The sequence below is a fragment of the Cucurbita pepo genome, chromosome LG17, assembly GCF_002806865.2.
Source record: "Cucurbita pepo subsp. pepo cultivar mu-cu-16 chromosome LG17, ASM280686v2, whole genome shotgun sequence".
NCBI classification, from domain to species: domain Eukaryota; kingdom Viridiplantae; phylum Streptophyta; class Magnoliopsida; order Cucurbitales; family Cucurbitaceae; genus Cucurbita; species Cucurbita pepo.
This window is the reverse complement of record NC_036654.1, coordinates 2485730-2504637: the sequence shown is the minus strand read 5'-3', so window position 1 is coordinate 2504637 and position 18908 is coordinate 2485730. Positions and strand designations below refer to the sequence as shown.

General features: G+C 36.0%; 3 protein-coding genes across 3 annotated transcripts; 1 reads left to right on the top strand and 2 right to left on the bottom strand.

The window, feature by feature from the left end:
* Nucleotides 1-846: 846 nt before the first annotated feature.
* Nucleotides 847-5538, bottom strand: LOC111778743. Its single transcript, XM_023658716.1, has 7 exons — nt 5211-5538; nt 4974-5123; nt 4103-4173; nt 3919-4026; nt 1812-2130; nt 1305-1454; nt 847-1184 (listed from the first exon to the last, which is right to left on the bottom strand). The coding sequence occupies exons 1-7, from the start codon at nt 5536-5538 to the stop codon at nt 847-849; spliced, it is 1464 nt and encodes a 487-aa protein (XP_023514484.1).
* Nucleotides 5539-6786: 1248 nt separating this feature from the next.
* On the bottom strand, nt 6787-8106 carry LOC111778742 (aspartic proteinase CDR1-like). Its single transcript, XM_023658715.1, has one exon. The coding sequence runs from the start codon at nt 8104-8106 to the stop codon at nt 6787-6789; it is 1320 nt and encodes a 439-aa protein (XP_023514483.1).
* A 2476-nt stretch (nt 8107-10582) lies between these two features.
* LOC111778050 lies at nt 10583-11492 on the top strand. The gene is made up of 4 exons (XM_023657661.1): nt 10583-10834; nt 10915-11061; nt 11141-11211; nt 11277-11492. Exons 1-4 carry the CDS (start codon nt 10606-10608, stop codon nt 11478-11480), a joined length of 651 nt encoding a protein of 216 aa, XP_023513429.1. The 5' UTR covers nt 10583-10605; the 3' UTR covers nt 11481-11492.
* Nucleotides 11493-18908: the final 7416 nt, after the last annotated feature.

Sequence of the window (18908 nt, the reverse complement as noted above, 5' to 3'; positions counted from 1 at the left end):
TTACGATGGGAGATTAACAAATTAAGACGGTTGGTTTTGACTCTTAATCGAAATACACTGAAATGAATAATTGAAGAAGAACGAGATTAACGTAGAGGGAAGAGAGAATTTCTCTATATTAAAAAACTTGATAGATATTTAGTAGAATACTGCTGCACTTACATCCCAGAGTCTCCTAAATTTGCTTGTAACACTCGAAATCCAACGGAAATTCATTTTCTCGATTTTTTCCATTTAATGATTAAGCTTCTAAGATTTTATTGAAAATTTTGGAGGTCGAAATGAGAATACGGTAGAAGAAAGAAATGTTCGGAATGACCTCGAGAACCTCAAAAAGTGAGAAAGAGAAAAGAAAATGGAAAAAGAAAGGGCCAAGGGTTTGAGAGGAAGAAGAAGGAAGAAGGGAAAAATGTTCCAATCGGGTGAGAGGAAACTAAATTCGATCACTTTCAATACGTAGGGGAGCTTCGTCAAGAGCAAAAAAAGAACGAAGGTGAGTTCTATAGATTTTTAGGTCTCAATTCTACTCAAGATTCGTAAACATTTTAAGAAATTGGTCGATCTTAGAGTAATTTTGGAAGCTTGTGCATTTTAAGGAATTGGGTTCTTAACCCAAGGCGCATCTTCTCCTCTCTTGCAGGCGCGTGACAACTTATCTTTGCGAGTGAGGCGTGTGAGTGGCAAGTGCAAAGTTATTTTTTGTACCATTCAACCTCCATTTGATTATTTTCCATCTCCGTTTCGAAACAGACTCTAATTTACCTTAATTCAAGACCTACCAAGCATGAAAGTATAGAATTGAAAGAGAAAAATAGTATGTAAACTAGAGTTCATCATCATTTTGGTTCATGAAATTTTCTTGAGAGCAAAAGAATGCAAGAGAAAACTAGAAGCAGATATAGGATAACAAGCCAGAAGATTGGTCCATTGTGTGGTAAAGCAAATCACTGTGGTTGGCCAATCTGTGGATCCAAAGAACCAAACAAACTTGGCTGATTCCGATGCTCCCACGAAAAATTCCTTCGGAGTTGGTGTAAATGAAAACCTTATTTCATCAACTCTATCATTGAACCCTCCCGCCAAGCACTCTCTTCTCTTTGCACTTACAACTAACTCACTACTCTTCCCCGTTCTTCTTCTTCTTGCACAAAATCGAACACTCGATGTCGATGCCGTCCCTAAAACTGTTGCAGATCACAAATTTAAAAAAGCAAACCCATGAGGGCTTATGCTTAAAGTGGATAATATCATACTATTATGGAGAACCCTGATTCTTAACATCTGCATGTATAGAATTTACTTACGTGGATCGCCGTCTTCAGCTAGTGTTGTAACGATCTTTCTAAACTTTTCTGCCTCAATTGCCACGAACAATTTGAGGTCAAATTGGCCGACTTCCTCATTTTCGGAAGGCGTTGCTACCAACGAAGCCAAGGATCGGAAGTTTCCATACCCTAAAACTCAATATCAACAATTAGAATCACGAAATTGGGAAATTTGAAGAAATCAATATTGTTCTTGGAGAAGGAAAAAAAAAAACCCTCTTCAATTCTTGAATTTTGTGTTCTTCTATAAGAATTTTATTGAGAATTATTGGGAGGAATCCCACCTTGACTAATTGTTTACATCATACCATTGTAGAGAGTAGTGATTTCTAACGACATCAACAATTAAAAACAAAAAATTGTGAAATTTTAAGAAATCAATAGTGTTCTTGAAACAAAAAATAAACCCCTCTTCGATTCTTGAATTTTATGTTCTTCAATAATGAATAATCAAGATTCTTAGGGAATAAGAAAAGGTGAACATACTCGTTGCGGAGAGGACGTTGAGGGATGTGCAGGATTTGGGAATAAGAACGACCAAGTGAGAATCTTCGTCGGGGATGTGGCGAAAGAAATCGGAAAGCTGAATCTCGAAAGCGTAATCGGCATCGATATCGGTATTGGGACCGAAGGAGAAAATGGTGAAGAAGCGGTCGAAAATTCGGAGGACTGATATGAAATTATAGAATTTGTGAGTGTAGGAAACAGTGAGGGACATGGATTGCGGAGAGCATTTGAATTCAGCGGAGTTAGAAAGGGTGAGAAGTGAGGATATGGAGTTCCTCAGAAGACCTAATCCAAGAACCTGGAACGTGAACATCTTGAAACAGCCTTGGGGGAGATACAAGAAATGAATTATAACCTCATTCTACACTTGCTTATAGGATCTATTGAATTATAAATTCATTTTCGAGTTGGTTACCATAAAAAGAAAATGTTGTCGTATAAATAGACTCGAATTTTATGGTTTTTTAACCCAATCCAATTCGAGTTGATCGAGTTTTCGGCTCATATGAACGCTTCTAATGCTATTGCAAAATAATTGGGCAAGACCGATTGCTGAAATCGAAGAGCTGTTACTCTGCATGAGTGAAGTTTCCGACAGAATGGAGCTTGCCCCTAAAGCTGTCATGATCAATGAGATAACAAACCACCTTGAGGCAATGTCTGTTCATGAATTAATAATTATGGTCAAGGCCCTCGAAGACAAGGCCACAATTGCTAGTAGCTTTGAGTGCAAGAATAACTCAACGAACTTTATTCCTCGGATGGGAGAGCGCGTTGAGGGCTTAAACAATATCCAACAAGCTTTCGTGTAGATGGTCTCATAATTGTCTAAAGACTGGAGAGTAGCCTTCGACATGATCAAAGCAGAAGTGGTGGATCTAAGCGCCAAATTAAACTTCACTATGAAAGCGGGGGACAACCGAACCACAACTGAAGATGCAGTACAATTTAACAAGTCCACAAGTCCAAGCCCTTTGAACCACAACTGAGTGATATTAGCCTATTGCTTAGCTTGAGGTAAGGTGTTTTCTCCCTTTGATCATTGAGATCCTACTCTTTTCAATACTTATCAATTGTTAGATATGTATGCATATGTACGTTGATGTTGATATGTTTAATGTTGTGCATACTTGTAAACGAAATTTTTAACTTTGGGAACCTTTTATAAGCATGTAACTCTGTCACAATTACTTTTCCATGGACATGGGTACTTTAGTATTACCTATCCATGTACATGAGAATTATATTTAGTCGTAAGACAAATACTTATTGGTGTATATGAAAATTGTAATAATTGTTTATTTATGTGCATGAAAATTAAATTGGAGACTGTGATGTGGCCATGAGAGAAATACCTATCTATGGACATAAGAATTGTATCACTCCTTTATGATATGTGCTCATAGAGATTTTATCATTATGTTTTAATTTTATTTGGTGTGAGATCTCACATTAATTGGAGAGGAGAACAAAATATTCCTTATAAAAGCGTGAAAACCTCTCTCCAGTAGACGCGTTTTAAAATCGTGAGGCTAACGATGATATATAACGAGCTAAAGCAAAAAATATCTGATAGCAGTGGGCTTTAACGATTACAAATGGTATCAAATCTAGATACCGAGTAGTATATGCCAGTGAGGACGTTAGCCCCCCAAAAGAGGTGGATTGTGAGATCCCACATTGATTGGAACCGCGAGGTTAATGGCAAACCTTTCCTTAATAGACGCAGACATTCGTTATAAGGGTATGGAAACCTCTCCCTAATAGATGTATTTTAAAATCTCAGGGATGACAGCAATATGTAATGGGCAAAAACGGACAATACTACTAGACCTGTTACATAACTATTGAATGATTGTGTGCATTATTTTGCTATATAGATATATTTATTTGGTAGGTATTTGAGTTTAAATCCTTAGCCCATTGAACATGATTGAGAAAAAGAAAAAGAATATGAACAATTTGGGTCACCAAAGTTTGGCACATGTCACATTCGGGGAAAATAGATGACATATTGAGCAAAAATTTCAAAAACTGGAAAAATCATGACATCATGAGTATTGGTTATTGTCTTATGAAACCATACTGTCTGTACATCATACGTCAAATTAAGGAAAAACAGCATAGGATACAGAACGATTCGAAATTCAGTCACAGCATCTCCATCATGACCCAGAATTTCACATCGTCCTTTCTGTTCAACACAATCAAACATAACAACTTTACCCCCATCAATCAAATATTAACTTTCAAACCTTCTAATTTCATACCTCTTTCTTAAAAATTAACTCTCTTGATGCAATAGAGAACCTCACTCGTGAACTCGTTACCGTAACACAAACTGTCACAAACACACAAAATTTAGCACATATTGTAACCCGTCCCATCTCTTTGGTCTTTCCCTTAAGGTTTTTAAAACTCTGTTTTATTGGAAACTGTTTCAAGGGTGTGGATCTCACAATCCACCTCAGAACCCAGCGTCCTCCCGGGCATCAATCAATGTGGGACCCAACCAAATTCACCCTTCAGAGCCCCCAGCGTCCTCCCGGGCATCAATCAATGTGGGACCCAACCAAATTCACCCTTCAGAGCCTAGCATCCATATTGGCGAGGAAACAGCCTCCTGTTTGGCTTTGATACCATCGGTAGCTGCCCAAACTCACCGCTAACAAATATTGTCCTCCTTGGGATTTCTCTTTCGAGCTTCCCCTCAAGGTTTTTAAAACGCATCTACTACTTAAAGGTTTCCATACCATTATAAAGGGTGTCTCGTTCTCCTCCTCAACCAATGTGGGATTGTGGGATCTCACACATATTGTCCTCTTTGAGCTTTTATTTTCGAGCTGCCCCTCGAGATTTTTAAAACACGTCTCGTAAATAGGGTGTTTCCCTTTCGGGATTCCCCTAAGAGTTTTTAAAACTCATATGCTAGGGAAAGGGTTCTACACCCTTATAAAAGGTATTTCGTTCTCCTCCTCAACCAATGTAAGATTGTGGAATTTCATAGACATTGTCTTCTTTGAACTTCTACTTTCGAAAATTTTTAAAACGTCCTCGTAAATAGAGTGGTTCATTCTACTCCCCAACAAATATGGAATCAGACAGAAAGTAAATATAAAATTGAAAGAAAAGAGACATGACCTGAATCACCGCTGAAGAGCGGTAGTTCTTTTATAACTTGTCGTAAATCTCGCGAATCAAGTGCTAAAGATTTTGAATATTCAATTTCTTCTATAGACTGTTCTTGAGGTGGTAACAATACAACATCATGACGGAGTTGTGGCTCATGATCTAACAAGGAGGAAGGGAAAAGATCAAGAACACGACATANAAAAAAAAAAAAAAAAAAAAGATTGATGTTTGTTATGATATACTAACTTGGAGTTTCAAATCTAAGGACCATTAGGTTTGTGTTTTCAAGAAGATGAATGGTCATTGAAGAAGAAGATCCGCAATCCAACAAAGCATCGTGTAATGATTCGAGGGAAATCCTGGAACGGTGATCGATATTGACGGAGTAGACGGTGAAGCACTGGTGGAATATTTGCAGCATTGCAATGAAGCGAGGGGAAGGCCCGGAGGTTGTTAACATGAGCGACAATGGTGTGAATATAATGTCGGATTCCCTTCCAATTTGAGCGAGCCGGGAGGTTCCGTCCACAAGAGGGCGAAAGTTCTTGACCCTCACCAAGAACATGCTAGTCATGGCGTTTATAACAACTCTTTTTTTTCCAATTCAATTGCCTTCCTTCTTAATCTCATTGCTCTATATAAACTTTTTAAATTTTAACTATCTAAAACTTCAACAATTTCATTAAACATAGTATTACGTTTGTGCTTTCTGTTCCCGGGGAGGTAAAAGTTTCCACACCCTTATAAAAAGTGTTCCTTTCTCCTCCCTAACCAACGTAGGATTCTAACCATCTACTTGGGGCCCAACGTCTTCGCTGGCACAACCCCCACTCATTTCTAGCATTGACGATGGAGAGTTTGCAATGTCCATCTCCAATCGGAACCCCACCGATGAATTTCATCGCCATTGTAGACACCGGAACCGACTAACGTGGACTCAATGCATGTCATGTATCAAATGCTTCAACCAATCAAGTCCTCTCTTCAATCCACGTTTTAGGTAGAATAAAGTCGTTGTTTTAGGGCATAAAGTCAGTGTCAAAATCTCCTTCTACCTTCTATTTCTTGACACTTGAAGCAATCTCCATTGCAAACAAGCGACTCGTTTTCGGTGACGTCTGTCCAATTAGGTCTCCTTTTTTGTTGCCTTTATACGTGTGACGGCGGTGTTGAGAGTCTTTGGATGTGGAAGGAAACCATCTGTGAGTACGAGTCTTTGGTTGTATTGATTATACTTTGATAAATTCTCGAATTCGTTAAGAACTTGATAAAAAAAAACAAATTTGAGAAATACATTTTCATTTGTTAGCGTACTCAATTAAGAGCATATAAACCGTATAACCTAATGAAAAGATTTTGATTCAATGGAATGTAATATTTGATGAAGATGTAAGTAGGAATTAATTAGGGTAAAGAATAAGGGCAGCAAAGAGGTAACTCAAGTGCATCCTCTAGTGTTCCTACTACCACACAAAATTTGTCAAATTCGAACACTTCAGCATCACCAAACAACAAATCTACCCTTGAAAAGTCATCATATGAGACACAAACAAGGAAATGCATTTCATCATTATCTATGTTAATGATATCATCATGTATACCAACTCTTTTAACTCTTTTGTGGATAAATTTAAGTTGGAGTGAATTTGAGAGGTAAGATATAGATTTATTGCACTATTTTCGTGTTAAAATACATTGCACTTTATTTTGAAACAAATTTTACAAGCGAAAATATAGCTTTGAAAAGAAATTTGTTACAATATAATCATTTGTTCTTGCTCATTGGTAGCGCCCTTAATTCTTGTCGGATGACATGTCGTCTCTAAGCACAGACTTTATGTTTAAAAAACAATCTCTTTCCCTCTAGATCATATCCAATCAAAAAGTTGACTTGTGCCAAGTTCCCAAAAATGCTCAAATCATCATCAGACGATGACTTAAAACTCAAACAAGTCACATTATCAGCCACGGTCACAAACGTGTTCAACGGTAACAACTTCACAGCAGCACCACCAGAAAAATGTGTCGTAATAATTGGAATATCCAAATCATCAACTTTGGCCGCAACGTAGCACAATTCAAGAATCCCCGATGGATCTTCCACTCGTTTCGCTCGAACAACACTAGCCAAAGTCGAAATGACGGCATTGTACAAATTTCGAGGCAAAAACGTCAATGTTGTACCCGAATCAATAATAATATTTCCTCGTTCTAAAGCACTCGACACGTTAACGGCTTCCAATCGCTTGTTTGCAATAGAGATTGCTTCAAGTGTCAAGAAATAGAAGGGAGAAGGAAATTTCAACACTAGAGGGGTAGAAACGACTTTACGCCCTTTACGCCCTGAAACCACCGCGTTTCGACCGAAGTTTATTCTACCGGTAACATTTGAATCACTGAAGAAGGTGGGTAAGCAATATGAGAAGCGTCTTTTGAGATTGGCAATCTTTCTCATTTGAGAGACTAAAGAGATAGAACCCGTGCCGAGTCCGATGATTCCTGAGGTACGTCCTTTAAAGATGCCACCGTTCTTGTGGCCGCATCCAATGATTGTGTTGTGGAGTTTGAAGGACCCAATGGTGAGTTTTTCAAATGCAAGGTCGCCGTTAGTGAAGGATTGGTCTGCGTAGTTGTAGTTGTAAGTGCAAGATGGATGGTGAGGCATGCAAGGGGAAATGCTGATGGAGCGGCATGTAGTGGACGTGCATGGTACGGGGCGGTAGGAAGTGGAATTACGTGGATTGAAAAGAGGAGTTGATTGGTTGAAGCAATTGATGCATGGCATGCATTGGGTCCACGTTAGGTCGCTTCCCGTGTCCGCAATGGCGAAGAATTTGATTGGTGGGGTTCCCATGGAGATGGACATTACATACTCTCCATCTTCATTGTTGGGAATGAGTGGGGTGTGGATGCCTGTGGTGGAGACGGTGGTGAAATGGTGGAGGAGGGTGGCGTAACGAGAGAAGGAGCGGCGGAAGGCATTAGTGAGGCGATCGTAGCGGGAGGGAGATGGAAGGTGGAGAGTAGGGAAAAGGGTATCGCGGTGGAAGAGAGAGGTGGTGAAACCATCTCCACCGCCACCATTGGTGGTTGCTAGAGAGGAGAAGAGGAAAAGGTAGAAGAACATAGAAATGAGAGGCATGTTTGGTTGTTTGAAGGGTTTGGAGAGATGATGATTTTGAATCATCCACCTTCTCCTTTTAATATAGAGTAATTTAGAAAAGAGAGAGTTGGCATGACATGAAATGATTTGGAGGGTATTACTATTTATATGGTGTTGTTTGTTTTTAAATGGTACAAAATTAGGGACGACATGAAAAGAGAGAGTATGAGCGTTGTAGTATAAAAATTATCCATATCAGGCGCTCTAATTCTTGCCTCAATTCGTTACTCAATACTTCCTATAATTTTTTATGTCAAACAAAAAGGGTATGGATAATCGGGACCCAAGGTTGCAACAAAGGTGTAATCAGTGCTCCCATAGGGTTGGATGCTACATATTTAGTCTATCTTCCTTCCTTATGACATGGGAATCTAGTTTGGATTTTGTGCTATAATTGCAACTTTCATAAGTCCAAACTAGATTATTGGGAACTATCAACAACTTTTCCCATTTCTATTCAACTATTGCAATCATTTCAATAATGTTCAAGGCTTAATTGCAACTTTCTTTTTAAGTTTATTGAGAATTACAAATATGCTATCATTTTACAACATAATAATTTTTAACAAAAATTTATAATATCTTAACCTAAATGATGCATTTTAAGGTAACATTTCAGTTTTGATAAAAATTAATTAAAAAATAATTAATTTCTCATTTAATTATATATCCTCATTAATTATAAATTACAAGAAAAATATATTTGTAATGACGGATTAAAGAACTATAACTAAGTTGGTTTGAGTTCTTAATGAAAAATTATGAAAATACAATTTCAATTAGAAAGAATTAGTAAATCTAATAAGATTATGGAAATGGTCCGTGCATGTGATGAGCCAAATCATAGAGGGCATGTGGAGCAACGCATGTAATGTCCAATGGCTATGCGTGCGTCTGGATTCGACTCGAGAAACATGCCATGCAGTTGGTGGAGCAACGCATCTAATGTCTGATGGCAAAGTTGCATGCCCACAGTGCAACAGCAAGACTGAGGGTGAGTGCTTGGCAGGAAAGTCGAGTGCACTCACAAGAAGAAGAATCAGGATATTAACATGCTTGCATGCCAAAACCATGGAGGACGTAGTTTACACAACACGCCGGTCAGGGAGGCCGATGATATTGATGCAGTGGTGACAACTACTCTATTTATCCTTAATTATTTAACATTTATGTTGATGGGTCCTAATTATATGCATTCATGTATGTTAGAAAGGATAGATGAACATGCCATTAGGACTAGAGCCTTTAGAATCCACATGAATGTGAACATGCCTTGGCAACGATATCATTTGCGTATCGACCTTTAAACCTGAGCATAGAGAAATTTCATGTATGAGAGCAAGAGGTAACTCTAGGAGCACCCTAAGAGTTAGAAATACGTATAGTCAAGAGATTCGAGGGAGTGTCTCTAGAGGTCAGCAAGGTTTAGAATGACCTCTTTGTCCACATGAGGATGCACGGTAGGCAATGTCCATGAGGAGCAACCGTCAAGATGACGTAGTACCTTAAAAATGAGAAATGGACAAAAAGACGTCCTACCTTGAGATTTAGCAATAAGCAACTTTTGGGGAGGAAAGTTGGATGTGAGAATTTTAACATTCAAGTCCGGACCAGAATTAATTTTTCAATTTTTCAAGTTTATAGTGTCAAGATTTTGGTAAATGTGTGTTTTTGACTAACTTTGGACTTGATTTTATGTTCACGTGACGCGCCAACAGTAAACCAATCCAAAAACTCGACTCAACCCAACTCTACGTGTCAGTGTAGGAAAACTAGCACGACTCGACCCAACTCTACGTGTGCCATGTGTCAGTGTAGGAAAAATGGAAGGAAAAAGAGCGCACACTTTACCCAAATACTATAATATATTCATGTCGTAGTCCTTTACCAACTCCAATCATCTATATTGTCTCGTATTAAATTAAATTTCTTATACGTGAAAAGATACTATAATCTGGAAAAAAAAAAATCTCCCGATATAGATAATGCATACATATCATTATTGTAAAGATGATTATTACTCAATCATTCATTAGGTAATTACACTCATTATTTTAGCTACATGGATACTATAATATTGTACATGATCATGATTAATAATAATGCATCCAAAAACAAACAAAAAAAAATGAAATATTACAATTCTTTTTTTTAGTATCTTTGAAACAAAAAAGAAAAATTAGTTAAATTTATTCAAGATTTGACATTATTTCTTTCTTTTTTTAGTTCAAGAATGAGAAAACTAAATCTTGGACCTTTTAGCGTGATATTCATGTAACTAAACCAACATAAAATGAGCAAATTCTGTTGAGAAAAAAAGTATTGAAACGCCACTACATTTTAATCCTCCATCCAAACTCCAAGATCATCCCATCAACCAAGATGATGTTCAAGCTTGATCGCTTCGCTCCTCTCCTCAAGGCAACCTCCACACTTGCTCTAATCGGTGAGAAAGCCGACCTCAAAATCACACCGATTATGTTATCGTTAGAGGTCAAACATCCTTCTCCCGCCTTCAATGCAGGCCTCCTCTTATCCCCTGGATTCTTCACCTTCTATTACACCAATAAAAATCACCATTATTCCATAATCTCCCTTGAATTGTTCTACATCACCATGAACATCATGAACGCCCGTGGCTTCTCTTCAATGCTCTTCTTCCTTATCGAACGCTCAAATCGCCTTTACTTAAGATTTGATCATTCAAGTTAGTATTATTTCTTCTATGCACAACAATTCTTGCTTAATCTTGCTTTTCTTTTCCTTAATTTTGTTTTAATTTTATAGAGATTGAGCCCAAAGTCACGTCGTTTCGTGAGTTGACATTGAATCCTCCAGAGATGAATCACCTAGCACGACTTGATTATGCAACCTTTGTCTCAATTGATTCACCAACATTCAGAAACATCGTGACAGAATTGCATGCTGATTATGGTCGTGTTTTTTATTCTTATTGATTTTCTTATATTTCTTGAAACGTTTTGCCTCTAATTTCTATCCACAATTGTTGCAGCTCATGTTACTTTAACGGACTCACAAGTCAAATTCTCCAATGCAGATAAGGAGATTGTTCTTACCAAAAGGGTATGTCGTGTTTTTATGTNTTTTTTTTTTTTTTTTTTTCACCGAATTTGATTGATGTTTTGCAGAAAAAACAATGCATAATTGGAGATGTTTCAGAAAAGGATGAAATTAAATTTGTAATCACTCTTCAACCCACGATGTTTTTTCATGATTTGAGCCATCAATCAGCGCGGGTGTGGTTGTTCAGGTCGAGTAATTCGTCTAGTGCGATGATTGTTCCTGTTGGAATGTATACTCAATTTTGGGTCTATTTCCCTCCTAAAGAGTGATATGTGAAACAAATTTCTTTGTTTGCAAATAAGACACTCGTTCTTGAGTATGCAAGTTCTTTAATAAAAGATTTTCAATTTTCAATTACTTGTTAGCTCTAATCGCATTCGCATTCTTATCCGATTAAGTTATTATGGGTTTTTCTTTACACTCTAGGGCAGTGCATGCCTAATTCTACAACTATCTAAGCTTCTAGGAGGCTTTAAAGTTTCGAGCAGATCTCATGTCCATCACAAATCTACACTGGGTTTGGAGGTGGTTCACCCAATTTTATTTTGCTTGAAGTATGCTACTTTACTGTTCTTTTGATTTAGTCAACTTGGATAGCTACAATAGTAAATGATTGTATCCTAAGTTGAGGCACTACCACATAAATTTTATTAGGACACTATGACACATCATTTGTATAAGGTTAATGGCAGACTCTTCCAAAAGACTATAAAGTCACTCTAAGTATGGGGTGTGAATTTGTGTACTTGCCAGCTACTAGTTTACCTGTGTGGTCTTACACCTCCTTAAGGACCGGTTTACAATGTAGAGACTTTGTTCATGAGACCCGTGACCATTTCCACCAAATAACATCTGTTTGCCTCAATGCGCTACACTATTTCATCTAAGGTATGTATACTCCTATTACTTGGCAAGGTGCTACTAGCGCTAAGGGTGCTACTAGCGCTAAGTCGTACCCGAGGAGGAGACTTTGGTGACACCATTAAGCTTTTTGCTTTTTTAGTATTTTTAGTAGTTTTGCTTGTAACTAAAAAAAATAAAATAATAATAAACAAATGAAAGCAAAAATACAAAACAAGTGCTATTCAAAGTTATTTACCAAAAACAAGTGCTATTCAAAGTTATTTACCAAAAACAAGTGCTATTCAAAGTTATTTACAAATGGAGAATCTAATACAAAATATGAAAATAAAAACTACGATCCTACTATCATCGCATCCTTAAACTAGTATGTTACTATGAGTTTCTTAAGCTTTAAGAAGTTCATGTCTAGTTCAAAGAATCCTCTGGCTGTTACTATACATGAGGCACCTATCATGAGCTAAATTATCATAAACACAATAGTAGGGCCCCAATTAACTACTTATGTAGTCTCTTGTCCTCTTTCAAACCTCGTCCTCTCTCAATGCAGGTTTATTCAAACCTCGTCCTCTTTCATTGCAGGTCCTCTTTCAATGCAGGTTTATTCCATAGTAGTTATTCCTCATGTCTTCTATTTGTATAGTTCCTCATCTCCTCTCATGGTTGGTTTATTCTACGCACAGTAGTAACTCTTCTTGTCAACTATTTATGTTGTTTCACATCCCTTCTCTAGGCTAGTTTATTCTACACACAATAGTGACTTCCTAAATTAATCATGTCCACGCTGGTAGAGCTTTCATAACTTCTCTTAAAATCCTTGGGCGTGGTGGTGGTTACTAGATTTTTAGGGTGTCTAGGTGTTTAGATCGCATTAGGGTGTCTAGGTGTTTAGATCGCATCTTGCATTTCAAGTCGCTTGAGGTTAGCTCTCTGGGGATACCAATCTATAGGTTCACTCAAATCTTGTTCTCTGATCACCACTCGTGATCCTTCGGTGCTCGGTCTACTGGAAACATATTGACTTCAGTGAACACGTGAAAATCGCTCTATTTTTAACTTGGTTCAGTCATGCATACTTGGTTAAGGAGATACTCATATTGATCACCTAAAGTACGAGAAATATAATCTATTCCTTCATGCATACTTATTAGGCCTTCATGCATACTTATTAGGTATATATTCCTTCAATCACCTAAAGCACAAAAATCATAATCTGAACATTCATGCAAACTCAATGGGGCAATAGCATCCATCAAACGTCTGAAGCACAGATCACAACATCTCATCCACCTTTCTTATACAGCCAAAAACATTAAAATAGGTATGCAACTTAAATTCTCATTCTAGGGGCATTTTCGATAGTTTTCTACGATTGCCCATTCTTGTCCCAATCATGAATATTCTAACTATCTAAGGTAACATATGTTTGTATGCTAGCACGTCTTAGTGATCCTTACAAGTATTACATGAGAAAAGTATGAATGGCTACTTACTTGGATGGCGCATGCCATTTCTGAGCTTGCTTTTTCGCTTACCGGAAACTCTAAATTTCTTGAAAAGTTCACTCATATGTCTTAATTTAAGTGAAATTAAGGTCAATATTGAAATAGGGATAAAAAATAGGTTCAACGAGACAAAAGGAGGCTCATAACGCATGTTCACACTCCTAGAGGAACTCCCATGCGCGCAACCATCCGCGAGTATAGACATATGTCTGGGAGGGGTAGTCGCACCTTGGTCTATCGCACGTTGATTTGTTGCTTCAAGTCTGAGAACGTGCATTCCATTTTAGAAGCGCATGCGGATTTTCCTTCGATTTTTCTTATGCTAACGCGCAGCACATGTAGAGTCGGTTCGAGTCGGATGCAGAGCGGTTCAAACACGGGCACAGATCTTGGATCGGGCTATAGGTTCTTAAACATTTAATTTGACGTTTAATAAGTTTTTGACTTATTTGGCATTTTTTTAAAATCCTCAATTTATTACGACATAAAATTTGAATTTTATTTTAGCATGATCGTGAACGGTTAATTACGTATCTTAACTTTTACAAATATTTAATAGGTGGAAGACTAAATATAATCCTTTTAAGTCTAAACTTCAAAAGTTTCATCCTCTTGCCTTTTGATCAATGTAACTATTAACTTGAAATTACATGCCTCATGTCATGTCAAGTTAGTCCAAATGTTTCTGATAGACATTCAAATGTCAAGATTCCAAAACTCATTGGGCATCTCGAAATTTTGAAATTTATCGGGCATGTTGTTGGCTTTTGCGTTTTGGGCCCAAAACTATTCTTTATGCTACCATTGAGCCTCTCCTTAAATAGTCATCTATCTATCAACCAGTATCTGGACCTCTCCTTGAATAGTCATCTATCCATCTACGAGTATTTGGACAACTCCACTCCTTTAAAGCACATGGCTAGTTCAATGGAGCTCTACTATAGTTCTTCACTATGATCTTACACCTTCGATATCACAAATTCTTGGATCTTCATTATGATCACACCTTTGAGACTCGTACCTACTTTGTTCGATACTTGAATCATTATGACTAAATTTTTTAGGATTATATTGAAATAGTTAAGTTAAGATAAGGGCACAGCTCTAATACCATTGATATATAATATCTTCTCTTTAATTAGTCAGTTTGAGCCTCCAATACTAATAGCTCAATAGCAAGAGTCGTTCATGCCTTATTTGACTCATGATTAACCTAAAACATCTCGATATACTAAATTGTGTGACAATCGCAACACGTAAAATTCTTCTTATTAGGTCAAACCCATTTAACATTTTTTTCTATCCAAAAACCTTACCTTTAATGAGATAAATTTATAAATTTAATTCTTTCCATAAAGAAAAATAAAATAATCAATCAACAAACATGACGTATGGTCGAATCCCATTCCAAATATAATTAAAGTTGAACCCATCAAATTATAAGATGGAGTGAGAAAAAACTCTTTCTTGTCGTATTCTCACATCCAAACAAAAAGGATTTAAATTTCAAGTGCAATCTAATCATAGCCATATTCATTGATCAAATAAAAGTGCTCTATTAGTCACAAATCAAATAGAGTAATTAAAGGATTTAAATTGATTAGGGTTTGAAGATGTATTTTAGAAACATTTAATTTAGGTCCACCATCAAATTATGCTCTAATCATAATGTAATTAATCGTATATCGATTTTTAGTTTTTCGTTTTTATAAATATGGTTAACAGTGTCCAAAAACCCTTGATAATTAATTTGGACATCGAACTCATCTAGATACCAATCTCTTGTTCTCGTTCCCACAAATATGAAGAAAAAAAAATCACAAACAAAATATTAACTCTGAAGAACCCATACCACATATGAACAAATCGATATTTAAATTGGAATCCATTTTTCTATGGTGTTTTAATTAAGAATTTGGGAACTATGGTTGATTCTCGTGTAGCAAACACAATCAATCGTAATGGCACTGGTATTACAAGTGAGAAAATATTGGTATGGGTTAAGATTAAACTTTACGGGCAATTCCCTTTTATTCTTCAATTTCTATCAATAATAACTTTAAAAAAAGACATTAATAGTATTAATGCTACTTTTAAAAGTTCATAGATATTTTTTTAGATGGGAAACGGACCGTTCCATCTGTACCTGAGCAAAATATATATATATATTGAATAATTTATAATTTAATTATAAAAAATTGAATAAATTAAATGGGTATGAACCGAAGAAAAAAGAAAAGAAAATGGGTATTGGCCGCAGGTTTAAATGAGGCTGCCAAACTCCGTGTTGCAAACGTCTACTCACACGGAGGGGACCACCTTGCCTTTTATTATTATTTTTATTTTATTTTATTTTTCCTACATTATTACCTTTTAACCTTTTAACAGGTAATTTTTTTTATAAAAATTATGGATATTAAATATTACTTTTTAATAATTTTATAGGGGTTTTTTTAAGAATATTTTCAATTTTTTTTTAAAAAAAAAAATTGAAATGCAAAATTAATAATAAAGAACCCTTATCATTTATTAATAATGTTTAAAATGAATAAATAAATAAATAAATAAATAAAAGTTTTTATGCGTGTATTTACAGGAGCTGGATGCGGACCTTACATTGCAAGGGGTTTTATGTTTATGTTTTAATGAAGTCATGTCAACCGTTACCTCTCTTCAGGTTTCCTCAATGCTTTTGCATTTATGATCTTTCAACTTATATCCTCCTTCATGTCCTCCTCCTCATCTTACTCTAATTCACATTTATTACCTTCTTCTTCGACTTCACTCGAGATTCACATCATTTCATATTTTGGTTCAACCTATACCAAGCTCGAAGATGCAGTTCAACCCGATACTCTCTGAGACCAAAAAAGAAAAAAAAATATACCCTTTACAAGAATGACTATGATAATATTGTCCATAAACTCTCGTGGCTTTACTTTGAGCTTCCCCAAAATGCCTCATTCTAATAGGGACTATTTCTTGATTATAAACCCATGATCATTCTTTAAATTAGTCGATGTGGGACTTTCATCCAACAAAACTTACTCGTTAAGACCCTTTTCGTCGACCGTACTACTATATTTTGTTTGATCATCTACTTTTTCATATCAGCTTTCTATTACATCATCATTTTCGATTAACCGTCAATCGTAAAGCGAACGTGTTTCTTGGTAGGAATCGTCGACGTGATTGAGAAAGGTTGCGAGGAACGAGAAGAAGAAGAAGAATAGTGTATGTACACAAGTAGTTTCCAAAAAGGCTTTTGGTGTTTAAATGTAGACGCAATTTCTTGAAATTTTGTTTCCTACGGGCCAAATTTTCAAACTCCTAAAACCCAGTTTTGACCGTTGGATATGATAGAAATGGGTATGACTTTTTATTTATTTATTTATTTATTTATTATTATTATTATTATTATTATTGCATTATTACATATTCAAAGGAGAAAAAGAATCCCTGGAAAAGAATAAATGAATAAATAAATAAATAAATAAACTCGACCAAAGTCTCAATAATATGAACATGAAATTTCCAAGAAAATCTTTTGCTTCCAAGTTAAGTTCACACAGTTTATGTTTTGTATGCAAATTTATTGATTCGTCTCTCCATATTTATCACTATCTAAATCACGAATCAAAATCGAGCTCTTTATAAATTAATGTACAAAATCAATAATTAAATAAATTTCTCAAAGGTCATTAATGTCAACCAAATCCAACCATATTACTATTGTCACAATTTCGATATGTTTCTCATTACAATTCTTTAAAATAAAAAGTCCGCTAAATTAATAAAAATATTTCTGACCTTTATAAAAAAAAAATACCCTAAACCCTTAAGTTTGAGTAGGGTTTCAAATTAAGAGTTTAATTTTTTTAAAAAAAAACTTTAAAACTTTATTAAAAATTAAAAAATATTTTAAAAATAAATTAATTGAAATTTTAAAAAATCAAAATCTGTAATGAGTGAAGGTTTTGGCAAAAACAAATGTGTAAATGCCAATAAATGCTACACCAAAACCCTATCTAAATACTTTTACCTCAACTCTTTTTAGTGCCTCCTAACTTCTCTTTACTGTTTATAATTTTAAATAAAAGAAAAATCCACCCTCCGAGTCGTACCCATCAACTATATCGACATCGACATCGACACCATTCTCTTTCTACACTTGAGTCAGAGAAGAAAAAAGAGAGTGATTTATCGAGTGGAGCCCGATAGAGTTGAAGAAATGACACTCCCAAACTCGATCGGTCTGGCCACCAAGCAAACACATTGATTGCTAAGGCCAACCCAATTTTCATACAATTATAAAAACAAAATACCCACTACTTTTAAAGGAACTCAGTCTAGTTTTAGGAGAATTGATCGATCAATCTGATTTATAAAATTTTCATTTATTTGACTTCAACCCAACTCAAATAGTCCGAATTGAATTGGGATTATCGAGTTTTTCGAGTCATCTAGATTTTTAAAACACCCGAGTAAGAGAAAGAGAGAGAAAAAGAAAAGTGGATGGGCTCATTGGCCATGTGGGTTTGTTTTGAGATTTGGATTTAGACTTATTCAGTCATCCTTAGAGACAGAGAGAGACAGACAGAGAGAGAGAGAGAGAGAGAGAGAGAAGCAGAGGCATGGAGGTGCACGTACGTTGGACAATCATGTCTGTTGTATCAAATGAAACAAAATGGAGAGAAAAATAATTGAAATCCATAACGTCATCTAAATTTTTGTTGTCAATTATTTGTTTTACATTTTGTTTTTACCCTAAATAATACTAATAATCATAATAATAAAACCCTTGCTTGTTGAGACGTCGCTGCGATGGATTATTGGAGTTTAGGTTTAAAACTTTGGTAGGGAGGGCAAGCACAAGGACGACTAGCTTTTCAATTTTATGCCTACTCTCCTATCTCCCCTATACACTTCATAACCTCCTTGAACATCCATGACATTCGAGTGCTCTCCCGATCACCATCACCCATTTGAGTATAAAAATAATCACTAAGTAACCTATCGGTAGGTTCTCATGTTCTTGTCCCCTGTTCTATATCATAGTTCATTGAAGGACAGCATCTAGGTAGATACGGTCAAATCATATATCTCCACTCTTTTCTTTTCATAGGGGTCTTGAGTTTTCGTGGCTTGGACGAGGACATATATAAACAATGAGGCTGTGAGAAAAGTTGGACCTAAAACTCATGTTAGGTCGTAGTAATCTTGATTCATGTTTTCTGATTTATCTACATCTACATCGTCACTTTATTTATATCTGAAAACTTTTATAAATATTTTCATGTAATACATGAGTAACGACACATACGAAATGTC

What these genes read in the sequence shown, in the direction of transcription:
- LOC111778743 (XM_023658716.1), bottom strand. Translation starts at nt 5,538, where the DNA reads ATGACTAGCATGTTCTTGGTGAGGGTCAAGAACTTTCGCCCTCTTGTG. An exon ending in CCTTAGATTTGAAACTCCAA is followed by an intron (nt 5,124 to 5,210) that starts GTTAGTATATCA and finishes CCTCCTTGTTAG; the next exon opens with ATCATGAGCCACAACTCCGT. An exon ending in TGACGTATGATGTACAGACA is followed by an intron (nt 2,131 to 3,918) that starts GTATGGTTTCAT and finishes TTCACGTTCCAG; the next exon opens with GTTCTTGGATTAGGTCTTCT.
- LOC111778742 (XM_023658715.1), bottom strand. Translation starts at nt 8,106, where the DNA reads ATGCCTCTCATTTCTATGTTCTTCTACCTTTTCCTCTTCTCCTCTCTA.
- LOC111778050 (XM_023657661.1), top strand. Translation starts at nt 10,606, where the DNA reads ATGTTATCGTTAGAGGTCAAACATCCTTCTCCCGCCTTCAATGCAGGC. An exon ending in AGAATTGCATGCTGATTATG is followed by an intron (nt 11,062 to 11,140) that starts GTCGTGTTTTTT and finishes CAATTGTTGCAG; the next exon opens with CTCATGTTACTTTAACGGAC. An exon ending in AGATTGTTCTTACCAAAAGG is followed by an intron (nt 11,212 to 11,276) that starts GTATGTCGTGTT and finishes GATGTTTTGCAG; the next exon opens with AAAAAACAATGCATAATTGG.